The sequence below is a fragment of the Syngnathus floridae genome, chromosome 8 (genome assembly GCF_059516105.1).
Source record: "Syngnathus floridae isolate MCC-2025c chromosome 8, RoL_Sflo_1.0, whole genome shotgun sequence".
In the NCBI taxonomy this organism is placed as follows: Eukaryota; Metazoa; Chordata; class Actinopteri; order Syngnathiformes; family Syngnathidae; genus Syngnathus; species Syngnathus floridae.
The window spans coordinates 10,759,190-10,781,011 of NC_142420.1; the positions used below are offsets into that span (position 1 = coordinate 10,759,190).

Sequence of the window (21,822 nt, forward strand, 5' to 3'; positions counted from 1 at the left end):
TTCACACCCAAAGGACAAAAAAAGTCACTGCAGGCTCGCCAGTCTTTAAGTTGACAACAAACAGCTTTTCTTTTTGTGACACAAACCCAACACTGGAGGCCAACACCCTAGCTCACGAGTAAAATCGGAGAGCAATCAGCTAAAGTGGTCACACCTCTCACAGCCAACTCACCCGACACTACTCTCATGAGTCCGCCTCACACTTCTCTCTCCCCTGTAGCCATGGCAAATCATGCCCAACTCCAGACATTGTCATATAAATCACCAAAATATAAATCCCCAGATTTAACTGCAGCTATAAAACTTTAAATCACTCTCCTACAAAATGGCATATATGGAACTAGCATACACTAGTTCTCAGTGGCTCAAATTAAAACTCATCTTGCTTTTAGGCGAGTGTTTTCTCTGTGCCAAAATACAAATCCAATTGTTACTGAATGATAACAGTCCGTCCATTCATACATCATTTACGTAAGATTCTTTATCGACTGAAGACTGCTAACTCCCACCACGCTAACAGTTGACTAGCCTTGAGACGAATGCTCGGCAAACTCATTGCTATTTTAGTTCATTGATTCATTTCATTTAAGCCTAGCCTATCATTCTGACCTCCAACATGGCATTCAAACAGATACCAATCGCATGATTGGAATTTTGTCCCCATTACGGTCAAAGAGTAGTTGGTGCGCGAGAGTCCGGCTACATTTCATTAGGAACGTAATTATCATCCATTGAACAAACTAGAGTTGCCTACAGTTCTTTCTATCGTGTTAAGAAGCCATGATCCAGAGGGCACATCCAAATTCCTACCAAGGGAGGTAAAATTAGACCTAATTATGTCCCTCGTCGTCTCAGTGGATAAAATTAAGATTTGACATGACAATGATGGATCGCAGGTGAGATTTCCCTCCCTTAGCAGCATGAACAGATTCATCCTGCTAATAGGCTTGACTGCTGTGATGTGTGAGGGAGCCCATTGCGCTATTAAATATGAATGCACTTCAGACTGCAGCGCTCTGCCACTGAGAGCTTTTGCCTTTGGTTTTAATAGTGTAATAGTATACTTCCACACTTTGCATTGCGAAGCAAGAAATCAATCACAAACAAAGCTGGTCAATCAAGTTGCCCACAGCACGTGTGACATAATCGCAACAGCGGAGGGGAGAGTTGAAAACTCGCAATAGCTATTGCACTTTCTCAATAACTGGATATTAACTTGTGATGACTCATTTGAGGAAGTGTCTATATATATATGTATATATATATATACACACGTATATATATATATATATATATATATATACACGTATAAAAAAAAAAAAAAAAAAACTTTTCCTCACCCCCCGAGGGTGGTCTCGTTTTCCCTTCAAGCTCGGGTCCTCTACCAGAGGCCTGGGAGCTTGAGGGTTCTACGCAGTATCTTTGCTGTTCCTAGTACTGCACTTTTCTGGACTGAGATGTCAGATGTTTTTCCTGGGATCTGTTTCAGCCACTCCTCCAGTTTGGGGGTTACTGCCCCTAGTGCTCCAATGAAAAATGGGCTACTGGAACAAGACACAAATGGGCGAGATGCGAGAATAAGTATATATATATGTATATATATATACATGTGTATATATATATATATATATATATATATATATATATATATATGTATATATATATATATATATATATATATATATATATATGTATATATATATATATATGTATATATATGTATATATATATACATATATATGTATATATATATATATATATATGTATGTATGTGTTTAACACTGACTGGGGTAATTGAATTTGTATTTGGGTTTTGAATTGTGTTGTGTATGTTATTGTGGAATTTTCTCAATAGCAAAGTCTTTTTTTTCCCTCGTAAAATGGTCAAGGATTACATTGTTTAAAAAACAAAAAAAAAATTGAAATATTGACATTTCAAATGATCAAAATCAGGATTAACCTTGACAGGATGTTGACCAGGCAGGGTCGCCGTATGCATCATTCGTCCGCTAGCAACTCATTACACTCCACTTGAGATACGCGCTGACGCTTTGAAGCTTCAAATAGAGCCACTCCGCTTTATCGGCAACCTGTCGGCATCACCAACTTGACCAAACGTACGTTCAACTTTTTCTTGGAGCGCAATGTACAGTCCTACACCTGACGTTTTGAATTGCTGTTATGAATTTGAGTGAAGGAAAAAAAAAAGTGAAACTTTGCTGAGACGTTCTGCCTGTGTCAACACTGGCAAATTATTGTTGACAAGGAACACACATCAATTTAGATACATGAAATTAATGTTAGTGGATCTTTCGGGGCGGGGATAATGTGTGCCGTCAAGAGAGTATGAATTTGAATGTTACAAGACTAACAGGATGATTGTACATATAAATTGGTAGACAAATTGTAGTTTGATTCTGTATACATTCCCCACTCAATTTATTAGGGACGGCAGCATCAAATACTAGCTCCACTAGTGTTACTAGTAATATTAAATAAATGCACAAATGACTTTCTGTCATTGACGGTGGCAGTCAGGCTGATATTTATCTATGAAACTATGAAATAATTTGCTTTTTATGACAATGCCCGTACAGAGCGATCACTGTATTGAATTTGTAACCTCCTGTGGGATTTGTTTTAAGTGCTGCCCACCAATGCTTTGCCTCTTTGCAGACAACACGATTAAGCGGTGGCTCATTTAGGGCGTTGGCGACGACGAACCGCCAACACACACTTGTCTACGTGTAGATGTTTGACGTGCCAGCTTCGCAACGGCGCGCACGGATGTCTAGGCTCTGGCACGAAAGCAAACAGGACAGGCTGTAATTGACGGCAATCTAATAAGGCTGTTGACAGCCATGCAAACAGGAAGTGCTGCGAGCTGGAGTGTGGCCCTAGAACTGCCGCCATGCCCATTAATGACTGCACTATAGCTCATGCTTGGCCACGAATCCTTTCAGAGGAGAGACTCATCTGTCACCCCCCCCACCCCCCAAGCAATAAGCAAACAGTGACATAAAACATAATTTAGGAAAGACCATCTCTCAAACACAGCTGATAATGCAAAACAATAAAAAACATAATACAATTTAAAACAAACTTATAAAAATTAGATAGATAGATAGATAGATAGATAGATAGATAGATAGATAGATAGATAGATAGATAGATAGATAGATAGATAGATAGATAGATAGATAGATAGATAGATAGATAGATAGATAGATAGATAGATAGGATAGAGTTGTGCTTACCATTAGTTTCCCATCATTTCCAGATAAGAGACACTCCAGAAAATGTCCTGTTTAGAACTTCAGAGAGCCACAAAAAAAAAAGAGGAGGAGAGTAGTTGTTAAAAGAAACAAATAAGTCCGGTTTAGTGGTAGGTAGTACGCTTGCGTCCAATGATTTCCAAGCGGAAAGAGCTTATTAGAAAAGGGCGAGCTCGCTAGAGAGAGAGAGCCTCTCATCCGCCCTCTACGCGCCTGTCTGACTGGTGGTGAACCTCTCAGCTTCCTTGGTACCAAAAGAGGGCAGACACACCAGGACGACTCCTCGCATCCACTGCGTGAAACTGCAATCATTATTTGGTCATGTGTCAATGCAAATCAAATTATTTACACAAGCAAAGGAAAAGTTATGATTTTATTGTTACTAGTACTAGTAATATCATTTTAAAATATCAGAATATCATGTACCGGTAGGAGTAAGGGTACTAATTTGGTCTGAATTGTGACCAAGTGAAGGAATGTGAGGCTCGAAAGTCTCTCAAAAAAAAGTTTGGCATTTGTTGCACGTCGAGCGCTTTTGCGGCGCTTTTATTATTTGGGAAGGGGCTTCGCTTCAGGACTCCACTAGTCGTTATGTCGCCATCTAGTGGTGACACCTAATGATAACAACTGCCTCGAACTGCGATTCGCCAACATTTTCTGAAGTAGCAGCTCTAAAAATATAAAGTTCTCCAAGCATCATCACCAATATTAAACTGTAGCAGGGCGGGAGTGTTCATACAACACATTTTGGTTTTATTTTTAACCTATAAGTCGTTTTATTATTTTGTTAGCCTAAGGAACGTTACACAACGTTGACGCTGCGAACTTGACCCAATGAAAATGTATTGCACTTAAAATAAAAAAAATAAAAAAAAAAACATCACTCAATGACTGTATACTAGATAAAACAAAAACCTTCCGTTACAGCAGAATGTTGTTGTGCATGCTTGAGCCTTTCAGCATTCACATAATAATTCTCTTAGCTGGAAAACAGTTCCCCTTTGTCCCATGAGTCCTCGCATTGATCCAATTATTTCCCTTTTCTGAGCTAAAACAAGTCCAACTTACAATACACTTATATTTTTAATCATTTAATGCCAGATTTTATTGCGTGCAGTAAAAGTTTAAAATGCAGCGGCTGGGAGGCGCCGTCCTGTTGCTCTTGAACAGTTTGACTCCACTCGCAACCTGCTGGGGGCGTTGCTGAGACGTTTCACCAATCTTGAGTGGCGTTAGAAAGCAAGTTTTCCCAGCATGAGTGTGACATTTCCTTACTGGAGCGACTCAAGCAAGCAACAACAGCATCATCACTGCCCAGCAGGTGCTCCCAATGGCTCAGCAGGTAATCCCAAATGCAACACACAACACGAGCTTACTTTCTGACTTAAATCACGGCTTTGTTTTCTTACTTTCCAGTTAAGCAATGAACAAGGAATCCCTTTAATTTCCTCACAAAAGGGCACAAGGGAAGGAAGATATTCCATGATATCAGCATGCTTTAATTTTGTTAATTCCATCATCGGCTCTGGGGTCATAGGTAAGGTTAAATTTATGTTTCTCAACTTGTTCATTGAAATCCATTGCTGATTAAGTGGTTATTTCTTTGATGGCTTTTTTTAATACTAACATATTACTAACTTGGTGTGTCAATAAGCTTGCATTACTTTGAAGCTGTGTAGCCGTAAAAGCTCCTGATCATATGACCAGCGCCTGTTTGGGCCCCGTTTTAACTCTTTCACCCCCCATCCCCCAAAATACACTAAATTTCTGTGTCACGCAATCTCGGCAACCTCAGTTTAAGGCTAAAGGCAGCACTGAGATTTGATGTCTGCACACAATATTGTCAGATGCCTCTGTGGTTGAAATGACTTTACAAACTTAAAAAATTTAGCTTTTTTCTGACACAGTAATTCAATTCCTTGAAAATCAGTCTAAAAGCATGTGAATCAACACTGGCAGCAGAGAACTATTAAAATACACCACAAAGTCTTGTTTGTGTTTATATTTAGTCGACCTAATGTTATTTCCAATTGCTAAGAATTTTTTTGTAACAAATATATTTGATATACCAGGTTTACCGTACGCGTTGAACCAAGCAGGGCTTCCATTTGGCTTTTTGCTTCTCATCATTGTTGCCTTTATCACAGGTGAGCAAAAGCATCATTTTCAGCTCTTCATTTGGATCAGAGCAGTGACTGCATACTTGTCTGTGTGTGTTTTTTTAACCAGATTACACGATCATCCTACTCATTAAAGGAGGCAACCTGTCCGGGACAACAAGCTATCAATCGCTGGTCCAAAGCACATTTGGTTTTCCAGGATTCCTGGTTTTATCAGTTCTGCAGTTCCTGTATCCGTTTATCGGTAAGTCATGTTGACCCGAATCTTCTTTGTCTGGTAGAACGTGAATGTGATCTGCACATGTTAAGGCTCCTAAATTCTCTCCCCCTTCCAGCTATGATCAGCTACAATATAACAACAGGAGACACACTGACCAAAGTATTTCAGAGAATTCCTGGAGGTACACTCCCAGTATTCCCATTTCTCCGTTTCAAATCAAAAAGTACCTAAAATAACTTTTGTCTACAGTTGGTCCAGATCACATCTTGGCCAATCGTCATTTTGTCATCGTGCTGTCCACCGTGTTGTGCACGCTGCCTCTCTCACTTTATCGAAATATCGAAAGACTGGGCAAGGTGTCCTTCCTATCGATGATCCTGACAGCAATCATCGTCGTCATTGTAATCATCAGAGCAGCCACCTTGGGACCTCAAATGTGTGATGTTTACATTGACGAACTGTTGATATCGCAACCACGACTAAACACAACTTTGGCTTCCCGTTCAGTCCCCCGACGGAAGGCGCGTGGCTTTTCGCAAAGTGGAACGCAATTCAAGCAGTCGGCGTCATGTCTTTTGGTGAGTGCCCCCCCCCTCCCATTTTCCTTGAAAACCATCTTGAATGTTCTTCAGCAGTTTTTAAAGAATTGCTTCATTGCCCTGATAAGTAGATCATGAAATATTTTGAAAAGAGATAAAAACACTCCAACCACTAAAATTGTTGTTTGCCGATAGCAAATTGCAATCGACGACACGTGAGACAAAAAGCAGTTTGTTCCCTCACAGAAGTTTCCATTTACAATTGTGTTTTCAGTGCAAAGTAAGTCTCGAGGGGGATATAACAGCCATGAAACAAATGCATTGATGCGCCAACATTAAGTAGGGGGATTTGCTTTCGGCGAGGAGAAAAAACCAAATTCCTTGAAGGAGAGTCAAGGCCGGAATGGTCCTCTTTGTCCTGAAATTTACGGTGGCTGCCCCAAGGAAACATTGTCAACAACATACAGTTGAATATCACTCCATAAGAGCAAAGATCACATGAGGCCTCGATTGTTTTTCACTGTGGAAAGTTTAAATAACTGTTTTCAATAAAGTTGGAGTTGTGATTTTATCTGTTCCTCAGCCTTCATCTGTCACCACAACAGCTTTTTAATCTACGCCTCCTTGGAGAAGCCAACGCTAACCAACTGGACTCGGGTCACTCACGTTTCGGTCGGTTCGTCGTTAATAATCAGCGCCACATTCGCCTTGGCAGGTTATGTCACCTTTACGGGCTACACGCAAGGTATGTGTGAATGTCAGCGTGTTGATTTTTCCTCCACGTCTCGCACTGAATGGCTTTTTGTCGTCGTTTGGCAAGGGGACATATTTGAGAACTACTGCAGAAATGATAACTTGGCAACATTTGGTCGCTTCTGTTTTGGCCTCAGCATCATCATGACGTTTCCACTGGAGTGTTTTGTTACTCGAGAGGTAAGATGGAAAAAGGAAAAGCAAACATTTTAAAAGTATTTTTTTCCACTTGCATGCAGCGTAACACAACAATGCTGATGCGCCATGTTTGTTTTCAACTCTTGGCTTCACCTAATGACCCGAGTTTGCTGACCTCAGAACCTTAGTAGTAAAAAAAAGCTCCTTGGTATCCACACTCTCGTCTTCTCAGGTAGTTTCAAGTTCCATTTTTGGTCGGGAGCTTTCAAAAGTGGAACACATGTCTGTAACGGTGATCATAGTTGCAGCGTGTACAGCGGTATCGTTGGCCTACGACTGTCTGGGAATCGTTTTGGAGTTGAGTGTAAGTCACAGTTCCCATAATGTATAAAGCATTTTATTTTCTATTTCGTTTCATTTGTTTTGCGCTCTGCCAACCAGGGTGCCCTGAGTGCCACCCCTCTGATCTTCATCATCCCCTCCGCTTGCTTCCTCAAACTCTCCCCCGGACGCTGGTATCATAGTGAAAACTTGATCCCCGCCATGTTGATTGTTCTCGGGGTGTTTGTCATGATAACCGGATTGACGCTGACGGGCCTCAACCCTCAAGACTGTTCACATGGCGTGGAGATGTTCTACTGCCCCGATGCCAATTTCTCTGGCACTCAAGCGCCCGTATGACTGCAACTTAGGAGGACGCTGAAATGTAGTTTTGGACTACATAGCAGTTTTCTTCAAATCCACAAGATGGCAGAAGGTACAATGAACCATACAGTAGAATATGGTACAAGCTTTTTTGTTCAGGTGAACAGTTCCGGGTTTCACACTATAAGTATATTCAGTTAAGGTCATCGTTATTTCTGTACATATACTTTTTTTTAATTTATGTTTAGTAGTATGCATAGAAGATCTTTTTATTGTAAAATACTCAGCACTCACAAACAGGCAGGGTTACTGAGATTTTGATGGCTCTGTACTCTTTGCACAACTTGCTGATCTCCAACAAGGAGCCGAACAATAACTTATAAAATAATTTATTATTACTATTTCTAAGAATGTCCACTGCCTTTCTGTGAATCTTCAGGAATACAACTTTTGTCTTCATGATGACCACTTGGCCCGACTAAGCTACTGAATTATTTTGGAATTTGTTGTTGAACAGAAAGGGCTTGGGGGCCTAAGTTTTTTTTAACATGGTACTTTGTGTAAAACGTTTGAGAACTACTGCAACATCAAAAATGTAAATTAAGTTCACGAGTAGAGATTGAGGATTTCACCGACTTAATAAAAAAAAGTTTGAAGCATTTTTCCGTAAATTGAGGGAATGGCTGTGTTCCCACTACCTACCACAAGGAGTCACTGTTTACACACTAACGCGCTGATAAAAAGAAAACCAGCAAAGAAGAATTCCCGTTCGTTTGTTTTGCCTTAAACTGCACTTTTTGGGCGTTTGCGTGAACCTTTCCAAGGTTGCGAGGTGCCTCCATTTTTTGTGTGTGTGTTACCCGCTACACTAAGTATTTGAAAAGCCTCGCCAGGATGTATGCCAACTGCACGGAGGGACGCCCCACTTCTTTTTTTACAGCCTAACATTGCGGTGTGGCAGGCAGACAGGCAGCGTCTTCTGGAGCATGTAAGTTGCAGCCCCCCCAAAAAAAGTTACCACTGTCGACCACAGTATTAGTCGACTTTCCGAATGTCAGACGGTGAAAAACAAAGAGGGATGGGTTTGTTTAAAGAGAAGAAAGGCGCCGAACTAGGAAGAATGAGGCTCCCCTTTCCCTGCTCAAATTGATGATGGTGGCGGGTTACAGCAAACTCGCATCTTCATGACGACTCATGGATGTGGAAAAACGTCATGAAAAACATCTGCATTTATGGTAAGCATATTTATAAAAATGTATATCGTTTCGCGCCATCTGCCATCTCCATTTCTGTATCTCTATCTCTCCATCTCTCACTTTCTATCTCTGTATCTCAAACCTCTTTCCATCTGTCACTTTCCAACCCTTCAGATTTTCTTTCTTATCTTATTCTTTTATTTATTCTATTCTTATTATTTCTTATCTAGCTCAGTAGTATCGAACTCGTCACGGGTCACGTACAGTTTTTATTTTGAAGGGCCGCCATAATTGTGAGCCCAAATAAATGTACGATCACCACATACACACAACAAATTGATGAATACGTTTGTTATGAAACTTATAATATTATACATCTAAGGGGGATTTTAGCTCAAAACTTCTACTCAGTGCACAAAATAAGCTTTCATGGGTCACCTAAAATGATGTACCGGGCTGTATCTGCCCTCCTCCCTTGAACTTGACACCTGTGATATATCTCAACTATCTGTAATGCTTTTTCTCTATATATATATACACCTCTGTCTGTTTTCTGCTATTTATCCTTCATCATCTCAGTCTATGGTCGAAAAAAGCATGTCTGTCTTATTGCAACATTCAAGCTGAAGCATGACTTATTATTTCTCTCCCCCCAGTCCGGTAAATTTTGTCAAGCCGATGAGCTTAGTCATGGATGATCATTTACCACAGCCTCATCGACGCAGCTCTCCGAAGAGGTAAGCAGCAAGCACTCATTTGTCATTGTGGGATTTGTCACTCCTCTCACCAGCTGTCAGGGCTCTTTTTATTTATGACTAAATGAACGGCGCATAGGTGTGTCCTTGCAAACCCCTACCGAGCCGTCCTCGGCGGCAGCGCGTCTTCACAAAGCAACCTTTGTAAGAAAAAAGGTCATCGACACGACTAACATTCCTTCCGCAGAGCGCATCTCTGTGAAATCGCAGTTGTAGATGTTTGCAACAATCTTTGAACAACCTCTTCCCATGCGCCACCACCCCCCCATTTCCTGCTCTCCCAGTTTTAGTGAGAATTTGCCTTGACCATATGTTGAGGTCATGGGAAATATTTAGCAGGCACAAATGACACTCTTGCCTCCTCTGTTGCCGTCATGAACCGGATGATCCTTTTTACCCCCCACCCTCATAATTTATATAAATGATGTGCTTGCTTGTATATTCGCAAACAAAATCCCAAATTGTCACATGTGATAGTTTTAGCAGAGGACATGATGGAATTTCCCATTAGTTTTGGTTCAGGGAGATGATGTCAGCCGCCTGTATTCCAGCGGTTGAAATCATTAAAAAAGGAGGAGTGAGTTTCCAGAGCTTGTTACTTGCTTTTTTGGCAACTTTGAGATAGAGCAGCTTTTTTATTTGTTGGTGTTTAAATTGAAGGTGAGGGGAAGAGTCGGAGTTTTTGACTGATGCAAACTTTCCATTCTGAAGAGTACAGGCTCTCACACACAGTGGAACCTCTAAGAAACACAATCCATTCTGGAGAGGATAGTCCACATCCAATTTCTTTGCATTTCAAAATATTTTCCCCCATAGGAAATAATGGAGAAATACATATAATTGGTTCCAGGTTAACTGTCATTATCATTTTTTTAAAGGGGGAAAATTATTATTTAAGTCGCTGTCATCGAAAGGCACAAAAAGCCAACTAAAAAGAAAAATACTTGTCAGTGTTTTGTGTCAGCGTTGACATCATGCACAGCCCCAACAGAATTATAATCAAAATGTGTGCGTTTATTTGACTGTAGAGTTTCACAGTTTACCAAAGTCATTTCTCAGTTTGATTTCTGTTCGTGCAGTCAGTTCAGATGAGTGCGGCGGAGAAGCCAAATCTGCGGTTTATTTAGAGAAGTTAGCCACCCTTTTCTATAAACGGGATGGCACATGTTCCGCGGTCTCCCGAGCCAACATTTTGTGGATGGCCGTCAAGTTAAGGCTGCACGTGTTATTCTTCATTTATTGCACAAATAGTGACCCTGGCCAGAGCCACCGGGTTGGGTCCGCTCCAAGCCGTATTCATTGTTAGCACGTTTGCGCATGTAGCCGTTATGTAAGAGGGGACAGTGGCGGGACGTGCCTTTGAACGTCTCTATTTCTTTGTTATGACAACATTGTATGATATAACATGAAATACAAAATCTTATTAATCATGATTTTAATCCCAACTGAAAAATAATCGTTTTATTAATCGTGATTTTATTCTCAATCGAAATAATTAGGCTTATTTCCATAATTTATTTCCTAAGTGTGCTTGGATGCCAATGTGACAAACTGTAACTTCTCAGTCAAAAATTCTCCATGGCGTGGACTAATTGGACGAAGTTTGAACTAAAGAATGATCTCGCGTGCCAACGCTGGTTCTCCTCGGAGCAGAATGTGGAATTAGTTAAGGTATTGCGAATCCCCACAGCTGTTTTGTGGACACGCGGGCGGTCCGATGACGCGTGTTATGCCAAAGATGCGCAGAGCCTGTGGGCATAGCAAGGCAAGGGAAGAGATTTGTTGCTTGTTGGGTTTCTTGTCTTATGTGTTGACACACATTAGAGCTGTCCAGTATTACAAACCATTAAAAGGTGTCCTTTTTATAAGACAATTGAAAACATGTTTGATCATCCGCTAAAAAACCACGCTAAGGGTTTTTGAGTACAGTAAGAGAAAATGGGGACGTTTGATCACACGGGCGCATTCTGCCTCACGGGATTTGAACAGAGCACGGGGCGCCGAGCCAAAGGCCCCGGGAATAATGGCTCGTCTTTGTCACCACGCTGGAGCCAACGCATTGACCGTAAATACCAAAGACTTCTTGTGTGGCGTCCACAGTCACGCGCATTATCAAGACAGCTGTTTTTACCCCTGATCAAAAGATTTCTGTTTTGCGCACAATTGTGTATTCACAATAAGCACTCCATCCTTTTGACCTGCCGTGCAGATTGATGTCGAACGCTGGCACGAGTCGTACTCCTGGAACAAATCCCTTCCAGGACGTGACGGTTAAATTCCTCCCACTCTCGGCCTGTGAAAAAGGCAGCATGAATTAGCCCTTTGTGCGCTGCTAATGGAAACGCTCACTTATCTGAAATAACATTCCAGCATTCAACACGACGCATTTATCAGAATTTATTTGACCTTCATTATCAGTGCTTGAAGGCGATGTTTGTGCAGATAAATAACATTTGTGGCTGACAGTTTTCAGTCCCAACCGACTTGATAGTTGTCTTTTGGGCTGAGCTTCAAGCCCCGCCCCTTTGGTTGTCATTACTACACACTCAAATTTTAAGTTGGGCAGAATTTTTAATTTCTGCTCATGAGAATGTTTTAATTAATAACTGAAACAGGAAGTCGCAAGTTCCAGAGTTCCTCTGTCCCTTTTTTCTAATCTGCTTCCGTCCTCTACAATTTCTGAATAAATGGCCTTTCCGGGCCTCGTTTTAAAAGCTTGTGTTTACAGTTGAGTGACCTCTCACCAAATTAGCAGCTGCGGCTCACGGTCCCACTGTGTTGTGTCTTTCCTCAGGGATCAACCATCATCCCGCTTCTCGGTGTATGTGCGCGTGCGTGCGTGGACTCTTAAGCGCCGCCCCTTTGACCCACTCCCACACTCTAACGTAACCTCAACACGCCTTTCGTTTGACGTTTTTGAGAAGGCCCTCAAATCAAACTTGGGTTTAAATTCTTAGGACATCCACTTGCATAAAGTCACAAGGTAGTCTCAAGTGTGCTGGCCCAACTTCACAAATCCAAAATGACTGCTCAAACAAATCTGGTAAAACGTTGCATGCTTTGGATGATCCATCTAGAGTTGTCTCTTTCCTCTTCAAAATAGGACTGTCGTAATAAAGACCCCCGCAACCCCCCGCCTGCATACCGATGTCCTCCTCTTGCTGCGCTCACGGTCAACTTAATCCATCTTTAATCCAAATTGAATTATCTTAACCCCACTCGGTTGTGCCTCACGCGTTGGCCCGATTTTTCAGAAGTGCACGCGGTCACTTCAGGAGTCCTGCAATGAACTAGCGTCGATTAGAATTGATTTGCGCCAAAGCATGCACATTATCAAAAGATTATTATTATTGTTTTTTTTTTTTTCAATCATTCAGTTATATTAATTTGCCATAATATATTTTTCAAATGTCAAATGACACATTCTATATTTTGGGTGTATTTTGATCATAATAATGTGGTTATTTTTGCGCCAGTCTTTGCTCAACAGACGAGCCCTTGACATGATTTTGGAGTGAGTCACTGTTAAGAGGTAAGGTGTGGCTTTTAAAAAAAAAAAAAAAAAAAAAGTAATTTCTCAATGAAAACAAATTCTAAACAGCCTGATTCAATTACATTTGAGAGCGGTGACGTTTCCAAGCTTCTTTTCAACCTTCAACCCACCCCCCTTTGCTCTGTTAACACAATCTAGCCTGATTAGGTCAGTCATGATTAGGAAAGAGCAGAACGGTCAAACCAACATTGTATTTATCCAGAGCCACGTGCTTGGAATGTACAGTGCTCCCGTGGCCCCGCCCACAGGTTCATGTCTGCACAAAGCCGCTTACACCTTACTTGTCGTGACCGCGGGGGAGTGCTATCAACATACAAGCGCTTTGGCTTTTCCCCAGCCCGCCGAGCAGGATTTAGTTGGAGGAGAGGCGTTTGTGATATTGCGGCTCAGGCGTGGCACAAAGGTGGGCCTTTTCAGGCTCTACTCGATAGCAGTCGGTCCATCTGACAGCTCGCGGGAGATATCATGAAGGTTTTCTGAGTTGAGGTAAGAGAGTGGGATGAAATGTTGGAAGGGGGGGGGGGGGGGCGTCACACCTGCTCTCCACATTTTTTCAGCGTTATGTCTAAAATACCTCGGCTGGGCTGCCACGCAACCTTTCCTCGAGTCGCACAGGAGGTCGAATTTTGTTTTGACTCCCAACTGAGCTAGAGAGACTACAGCGTGTTGGAGCTTGTGTAGTGGCGTTTGACAGCTTTGGTACACTTGATTCTTCTGCTGTTTAAAAAAAAAAAATGCTGATTATTTGTTAATCTTCAGTTGCTTATTTTGTTTTGATAAAAGCACTCTGACTGGACGCGATGGTGCCAGCTGGAACCAAATGTTTGGAATGTGAAGACTTTGCATGATGTGCTTTTTCCGCCCTCCAAAAAACTCCTCATACTTTGTAAACAACCCTAAATTTCAACAGTAATTCACTTGTCTTCAGTTAATTAATACATCCCTGCCAGTGTTATTTTTTTTTCCTACAGCATTTTTTTAAATTGTATTTTTTTATGACTTTTGTAGTCTTTGGTGTGGTCACCGAGCCTGTTTGTTTTTATGTTGTTTGCACTCCTGAAGCGCAGCAGATCCGTGCATGATGAAAGCGGCGGGGCGGCACAATGACAGGAGGTGATTACGACTTCCTGGTCTGTAGTCAAGTACGCGTATCGTGTTGGTGTGACTCGCTTGCGAGCATGGGAAGCGGCAGTCAAGCTGTGACATGCTTGCCTTCTTAAAAAAAAAAAATACGACTGCTCACGCCCTCGTCTGAGCAGCTGTCACCTGCTGAATGTGTGACGGAAACGTCACTGTCCACATAGCACTCAATCGACAATTTTAAGTCTTCCATGGCTGGATTCAAACCGCCAACTCCAGAATGTTCATTCTGACCCCTCAACAAATAATTCCAAAGTCAAATAAACAACCAGGACCTTGAAATCAGGACTTTGCACCAGACGTCATGTTTTAAGGGCAGACATATTTGTGTTGTTTTGCTCCCGTCTCTTCTCTTTTCAAATTTCCTGTCTCCTCACTGGTTTTGATGCCTAGCCTACCGCCACTTTTTTTTTTAGTATGTCAAAGAGGGTGGCCACTGGCAGTAATGCACTTTTCCAACCGCTGGAGTGAGCTCTCTTGAGATGTCGTCAAGCGGTATGTTGACATCTTGTGTGATGCGACGCATGAGAGTGACTCAACTGTATTAGCCGAATTGAAGCCCACAGAAACGCTGATGCGGCTGTTTGCTACAGTAGTTCTTGTGTGTGTCTGTATATATACTATATATATATTTTTTTGTGGTAAAGGAAACCGTAATTGAAAAAAATTCCGTTATAGCGTTTTTCATTTGCTTTGTTTGCTCTGTAATACAATGAACAAGCTGGTTTGTTATGTCAAATAATTCAACTTAATCCTTTAATGAGACACAGTCTTGGGACTATTATACTCCCGGATATTTAGTTGACTTGGTTAAACTTTGTCTGAAGAAAGCGTAAACTACACCGTGCCCATTTGCACAAGGCCCAGTTTTCCCACTTTGCGGTGCTGCTACTTTGCATGCTAACAGCTAGCTTAGAGTGGTGAGAAGCACATGCTTCACCGAGATCTGATTGTCTGTGGCCCTAAAGCAATGTGAAAGACTTACTTTCATTGTTTTTGAAAATCACCCATTGGATCCCAGAATTTACTTCGATGCACGAGGATAACCTAAAAAAACATTAGAAACAGCAAATCAATATTATTATCATTAAATCATATTTGACGACTTTATCCCAGAGCTGCCATATTGGATTACTTTAGTTATTTATTTGTAGCCAATTTTTTAACCATTGGTAGTCGTTGAAGGTCGGTCGGTTCGGACTCCGTTGAACTTCGGAGCGTCCACTGTAATCGAGAGTACTGTTTTGATCTGTCCTCCTACCCTTCTATTTTTCTTAGCATAAAAGACCCATGACTTCGTAAAGGAAGATTTGTAACAATTAGTCTTTGACATATCCACATCCCTTGTTGATTGAATGCACTGAGTGATTTCATGCAGGTCTTTAAGGACTGTTGACCCCCCCTGCCAATAGCAAGGCTAATAATCCCTTGCTAGACGTGCCTCAGTGCTGCCTGTGACCTTGCATTGCTCAGATTCCTGCATACCCCCACATGAGACTTGAGCAGGCTATAATTCAGGGCAAAAGGTCCGCAAGAACCTGGTTCTTCTGCGGCTGGGATGACTACATGCTCGGCTTGTCCACTTGCCCACCACAGGGGCCTTGGGAGAGGATACTGTAAGCATATTTATTAAATGGCATTTTTTTTGTAACTAGAAATGGCAATCTTCACATTTAATCCTTATTAAAGTACAATTTATTGTTATTTTTAGCACGACTGGTCAAATTGCATAATGCTAATTACGGTACATAGCTCCACTTGATTGTCTTGTGACTACTTTGCCATGTTAACCTCAACGGTCTGTCTTGTGATGGAGCCGCACCCTCAAGCGGAGCCAATTCAATTCTGGTCTGTCTGGTGAATATCAAAGATTGGGTGGAAATGTTTTATTTGTTTAACCTGCCAAATATGGTCGTCTGCCTTGAAGCAATCACCAAAATACTAATTTTAAGCTTCTAACCAAATAACTTTTTTTTTGTTTCAACAACAGGGTGTCGACCAAGAGCAAAGCCCCATCCCCACCGGGACTGAAGAATTTGGATTCCTCTGATTTCTCGCAGTGGTATCCAGGAAACGCTCCTTTCACCATGGACCACAAGGAGAAGCTCGTCGATAAAGATCTCTCTCTGGTAGTTGTTTTGCCCGACGGTGCGGAAAAGATGACCACAGTACATGGGAGGTAAAAAAAAAAAGTTAGCAATGAGCTAACAGATTGAATGCTCACGGAACACGTTGCACATTTTACTTTGCATGTTCTAACTGGCACGGGAGGTTTCACCCCTTCGTCTTTGTTAACCGCCATGCAAATATTGTCTTCTGCGTGTCTTTCAGCAAGCCGCTAATGGATCTGTTAGTGACTCTGTGCGCGACGTATCACCTCAACCCGTCAAGTTACACCTTGGAACTGATCACGGCCGGCCGGCGCAATGTCAAACTCAAGCCCAGCGCTCTCATCGGAACCTTGGACGTGGAGAAGATCTTCCTTAAACCTAAAGGAGATGATAAAAATAAGAAGACTGGTCCTCAAAAGCCTGAGGTACATTTGACTATTCCTAAACGGATTTTTTTTGCCCAAATTCATACAATCAAATCGTCTCTGTTCTTCAGGTCACTGTTCGCATGGTGATAAACTACAAGAAGACCCAGAAAGCAATTTTACGAGTCAACCCTCAGACCCCCTTGACTGAACTTTTACCGGCAATCTGTGAGAAATGTGAATTTGCAGAGGAGACAACCATTTTGTTGAGGGATGTGCAATCACTGACCCCTTTGGACTTGTCTTGCTCCCTAAACGATTATGCAATCAGGGAGCTTTACGCAAGAGATACAAGAGGTAAGCCAAAACGTTTTGTCAGGACTTTTACCATCCATATTTATCACGCTATTTGCTCGCAGGACACTCCGACTCTCCCGCGTGTCCAGCCTCACCCGCACATTCAGGTAGGAGGCAAATTTGTTTGAAAAATTTTCTCCAAAACTCCTCCTCATCACAAAATGTTATCTTCCAGTTGCGGTGATGCCCGGAAAGGACAAAAATCAGAAAGAAAAAGAAAACAAGGGCCTCTTCAGCAAGTTTAGGAAAAGCAAAAAAACTGCTGAGCAGGTACGGTTTTTTTTTTTTTCTTCCCCCCCGCACACTCACTGGCCTCTTCGTCCGTCACTCTTGTTAGTTCAACAAGACGTAACGACTTTACGATTCCACTGTATGAACAGGCGAATGCAAATACTGAGAGGGAGGTTTTGTTGATGTAACATTTTCATTGGTCCAGCACGCACCGTGCGCTTCTGGAGCCGAGTTCTTATCGTGCCCCCTGGTTCAATGTTTGCTCTTTAAAGGCCACGACGGTCAGTGCCCCGGCTTCCCCGGTTCTGGTGAGCAAGCCTCGACCGCTCAGCATGGCTTTGCCCGGTGGCTACTGCTCGCCTCCGCTGATGTCTCCCACCTCGCACGTTGGCGATGCGCCCAAGAAGAGACGGGCGCCTGAGCCCCCCATCGTCGTGTCGCAAAGCTGCCACGCAGACCTCAGCGCCCGCCAGAGCCTCTCCTCCGAGCCAACCACCCCAGTTGACTGTGAGGTTAGTCAGACACATTTTGAAATAACACAGTAGATCATTATTAATTTTGATTTCTGTGTTGAAGGTTTCTGGATTAAGTCGCGGCTCATCTGCAGAGTCTTCACTGAAGAGAACCAAGCGCAAGGCTCCACAACCGCCGACACCCCCGAGCAACGCTGTCCCGGAAACGGAGCCTCCTCAAGAAAACGTGCAAGGTTTGTCTTTGCATCACTGTGTGCATCCATAACTTGTCAATAATCATGACATTTGCGCTTATTGGGCCCCATCCACCCATTTGGCTTCTCTTATGTGACTCTTGTGCCTCCTAGTGGACGTAAGTTACCAGTTCAACGTATTTGACCTTTTTAGTTTGATTTAATGAGTGAATCTACTCACTTTTAGGGCGCTTTGAGGCAAAATGGCCCATTTTGTGTTGTCTATTTTTTGGAGCATATTGATTTAACCAAGATAGCCTAAATAAAGAATTTGATCAAAGTGTAAAATGAGAAATATGAAAAGCTACTTGAAGGGATGTGGAAAAAATGGGGAATTGGTTCAAGCCAATTTTTGTCCTTGAGTTTCAAAGGACAGCGTGTTTTCAAGCCCTGTGTATTTTTTCTGCATTGAGGTGGAATTAGCCGCCTTTGGAGTTACTTTCCGGTTATTGTCCACGCGTATTTTGCCATTCTTGTATAGTCCTCTGAGGGAAGTTCCACCCTGGAGTGAACACAAAAGCAATTTAAAGCAACAATAAGACTATCTAATGTTTTGGCCCTGGTCTTTTAAAACAAACCTGATGTGTTTACATCGGGGGAAAAAAAACCGTGTTGCAACCCTGAATTAACCTGGAGGAAGTGTGACCTCAGCGCATACTGCGGCAAAATGACATTCCTTAACTTGTCCTCATATGTTCGCCTCTGATGTTTATGAGCTTACATAGTCTCATGCTACAGAGCAGATATCATATGCTCGATTGTATTTTGTTTTTGTCTCAGTTGTCCTGGAATTACCTCTGTGCTTGGGATATTTTCTCATAACACAATTGATTAAGAAACAGATTGTTGGATAAAAATTAAATGTGAGTCCTCAATTGTGAACGCACCATTTGTAAATTGCATAATTTCAAGAACATTTGTGTCAAATTGGTCGATAATTAAAGTAGGTCCCTCAAGTAACTTCACACAAGTGTTTTATGGATTGGTGTACAGAGTCTGCAGGCACCAAAACACTGGAGGAGATCATGGAGGAGACCTCAGCAGCTGCCAGCGAGATCCAGAAAGAAGACCTCATTGTCAGCTGTGGGGATGATCAGTTTTGTGATCTATCCTCAGATGGCAAGTACGAAATCCAAGATTTTCCAAAAGCATTTCTTTTAATCATGCTTGTAAATTCTTTTAATTCTTATAATTTGCTTTTTCCTGTCAGTCAGTCACAGAGCCCCGCGATTGATTTGGTTAGTATTCAGACCGATGAGAGAACGCCGGCTAGCACAGATTCCTATCAACTGGAGGGTATGATTTCTATTGTGCCAAATTGACCTGTACATGGAGTAGTGTCATTCTTTCTCTCTCCATATTTTGACACCAAAGCAAAAATTCAAACAAAAAGACAAAAAATGCCATCTTCTGTTTTCCACAGAGATGGCCTTGTGTCAACTTGAAAGTGAATTTGGTCACCCCTCCAGTGATGTAACAAGTGACCTCCAGTCGTGCCTGCAAAATCCAGAAGAGAGCCAGGCTGCCTCTGTTCACGGAGACGTCGCCGCCCCCCAGGAGGCGTCGTTTAGCTCGGAGGCGAGCGCCACGTCCCGTCCCGCTGGGGAGGACGCCCAAGTGCAAACCGATTTCCCAGATCCCCCTGAGCCGCCGCTTCAGCAACAGGTGTGCGCGGATGATCAAGTTCCGCCCTCCGCCAAGGAACCTGGTTTGGAATCTACGGAAGGCGAGAAGAAGGATATCGCCACTTCAACGAATGAGCAGCTACACGCCGACCTCAAATGTAGCCAAGCCACAGAGACGTGCCAAACTCTGGCCGCGTCCGACGCCGCCTCGCATCTTGAGCTGAAGCCGAAGCCTTCCAACGAGTTAACCAGAAATTACATCCCCAAGGTGGGGATGACGACATACACCGTGGTGCCTCCGAAATCCAACGAGAAGCTGAGATATTTTGAAGTGGCGTTGACACTGGAGGTGCCCCCTGTTGCCACGGACGACGTTGGCGAGCACTCGAATTCCCCCGGGGACCAAATACTGAGCAGCACTACTAGTACCGCAGCAAACACTGTCAACGGATGCCTCGCTGAAGCCACTCGTGCCTCATCGCCAAGCAGCTCGCCAAAAGCAGATGACGGGTTCCCCTCCACTCAAGCACGTTCGCCAGGAGAGGACAAGGCGACTAAAATTCCGCCCGCTACGAAACCAAAGCCGGGATCTTTCCGCTTGTCGCAGCACAAAAGGCCACCGGGGTATTATGTAACGTCGGCAGCGGAGAAGAGCCCGGGTGCCTGTTCCTCTCCTGGCCACACGGGGGACCAAGTCGACCGAGCAATGTTGCCACCGCCTCCTCCTGCCCCTCCCGTGCAGGGGGACACCGGAGCGTCCACTGCGCGTGTGACAAGGCAGAGCAGCCTGCCGGCTAAAGAACCCGGCTACGGCCTAAGCTTGGAGAAGCTGAGGACCTTTGCGGCCCCCCGGCCTTTTACCCCCTCCACACCGTCCCGCTTCGCCCAGGCCGTGTCGTCGGCCGTGAAGCGCAGCCACTCGCTGTCCCACAGCCCCAAATCACACAGCTCGGCGACCGCACACTGTTCTCCTGCTGCAAGTCGCTACTCACTCATCGAGCAAAATGTCGGCGGGAAGTTCAAGGTGAGTTATGGTCACAATAATTAGCATTGGATTGTTTTGAGATGCTGGACCAAATATCTAACCGCATGGCCATCGTGTGAAATCCTGATGCCAGCAAACTGGTGGTGGTTTGCCACCATCTTGTGGCATCTTGGTGCTAAGAAAGTCCAGTTTGTGAAAATGAGATGAGTGGCATTTAGACAAAGGTAGATCTCTGCTGCCATCTTGTGGTACTTTGGGTTTGCTGCATCAATTGCACTTCTGTCCCCTGCAAATTGTAATTGCCTCACTGTCTCACTGTCTGAGCAGTGATTTATTGATTTTTGTTTTTGTCACTGCAGGCCGATGAGGTGGTGAACGACAAAAGTCCTCCGCCAGATGTCAAAGGTCAACCGACGTCGCTGAGTGAGCTGGTGCAGATAGATGGCAGGACAGACTCACCGCTGTCAGTGCCTTATGACAAAATCTGATCTACTGTAAGGAGCTTTGTCAATCCCCTGTGACTTTTTCCCAAATATTTGCACATCTCAGACATTCCTAAATCACAATTTTTTGTCTTTCAGGAGGGAAGCATCCTGTTTTTTTGGCACGAGAGCTGAGCAGTCTTTTTTTTTTTGATTGGCAGTGTGTACATAGATTTAATGTATTAATTGCTGTATTTGGGTTCATTTGCTCACATTTCAATAACAGCCTCGGTTGACTTGCGTAATTTAATGTCTTTTATTTTGTGCCATGTGCTGTAATGCATTAAATGCATCACTGTTTTTGCCTGGACCAGGTTATAAAACGAGAGCAATTCTATCAATTGTAAAGAGGATTTTCAGAGTTATAATAATATCATTTTATGATGATTTATTTTGAATAGTATCTACATAACGATTTATAATTTAGGGAAAGACCAGGTCTGACTTGTGGTACTGAATGCCTCTTGTTTGCGTTGTTCATATTTAAAATGTATGAGTTTTCATATGTTGATGTTAAATAAACCTTAACTACGCACGTGGCTGTAGTCAAACGGTGTTGTGCACAATAAAGCTTTTATGTCAACAGCTCCCGTGGAAGTCTGCGATGCATGTTTACAAGGCGACAG

At 42.9% G+C, this 21,822-nt stretch overlaps 2 protein-coding genes across 6 annotated transcripts; both read left to right on the forward strand.

Annotated features, from left to right (window-relative positions):
* The first annotated feature begins 1,767 nt into the window (after positions 1–1,767).
* slc38a11 (solute carrier family 38 member 11) lies at positions 1,768–8,349 on the forward strand. The gene is given in 11 exon segments (XM_088382704.1): positions 1,768–4,617; positions 4,692–4,812; positions 5,348–5,422; positions 5,505–5,639; positions 5,731–5,796; positions 5,865–6,118; positions 6,121–6,193; positions 6,738–6,899; positions 6,975–7,087; positions 7,278–7,409; positions 7,487–8,349. Coding segments are annotated over 11 exon segments (1,383 nt in total). The 5' UTR covers positions 1,768–4,605; the 3' UTR covers positions 7,727–8,349.
* Positions 8,350–8,472: 123 nt separating this feature from the next.
* Positions 8,473–21,731, forward strand: cobll1b (cordon-bleu WH2 repeat protein-like 1b). Of its 5 annotated transcripts, none has more exons than XM_088382687.1 (15): positions 8,473–8,678; positions 8,749–8,925; positions 9,543–9,623; positions 16,325–16,513; positions 16,666–16,870; positions 16,942–17,167; positions 17,230–17,274; positions 17,343–17,437; positions 17,671–17,910; positions 17,975–18,104; positions 19,098–19,227; positions 19,315–19,400; positions 19,528–20,753; positions 21,074–21,208; positions 21,296–21,731. In XM_088382687.1, the coding sequence occupies exons 2-14, from the start codon at positions 8,885–8,887 to the stop codon at positions 21,200–21,202; spliced, it is 2,823 nt and encodes a 940-aa protein (XP_088238813.1). In that variant the 5' UTR covers positions 8,473–8,678; positions 8,749–8,884; the 3' UTR covers positions 21,203–21,208; positions 21,296–21,731. The 5 variants fall into 5 exon arrangements, with proteins under 5 accessions (XP_088238813.1, XP_088238814.1, XP_088238815.1 ...); XM_088382688.1 differs by having other exon boundaries at positions 8,785–8,925; XM_088382686.1 differs by lacking the exons at positions 8,473–8,678; positions 8,749–8,925; positions 9,543–9,623 and adding exons at positions 13,792–14,829; positions 15,808–15,950.
* Positions 21,732–21,822: the final 91 nt, after the last annotated feature.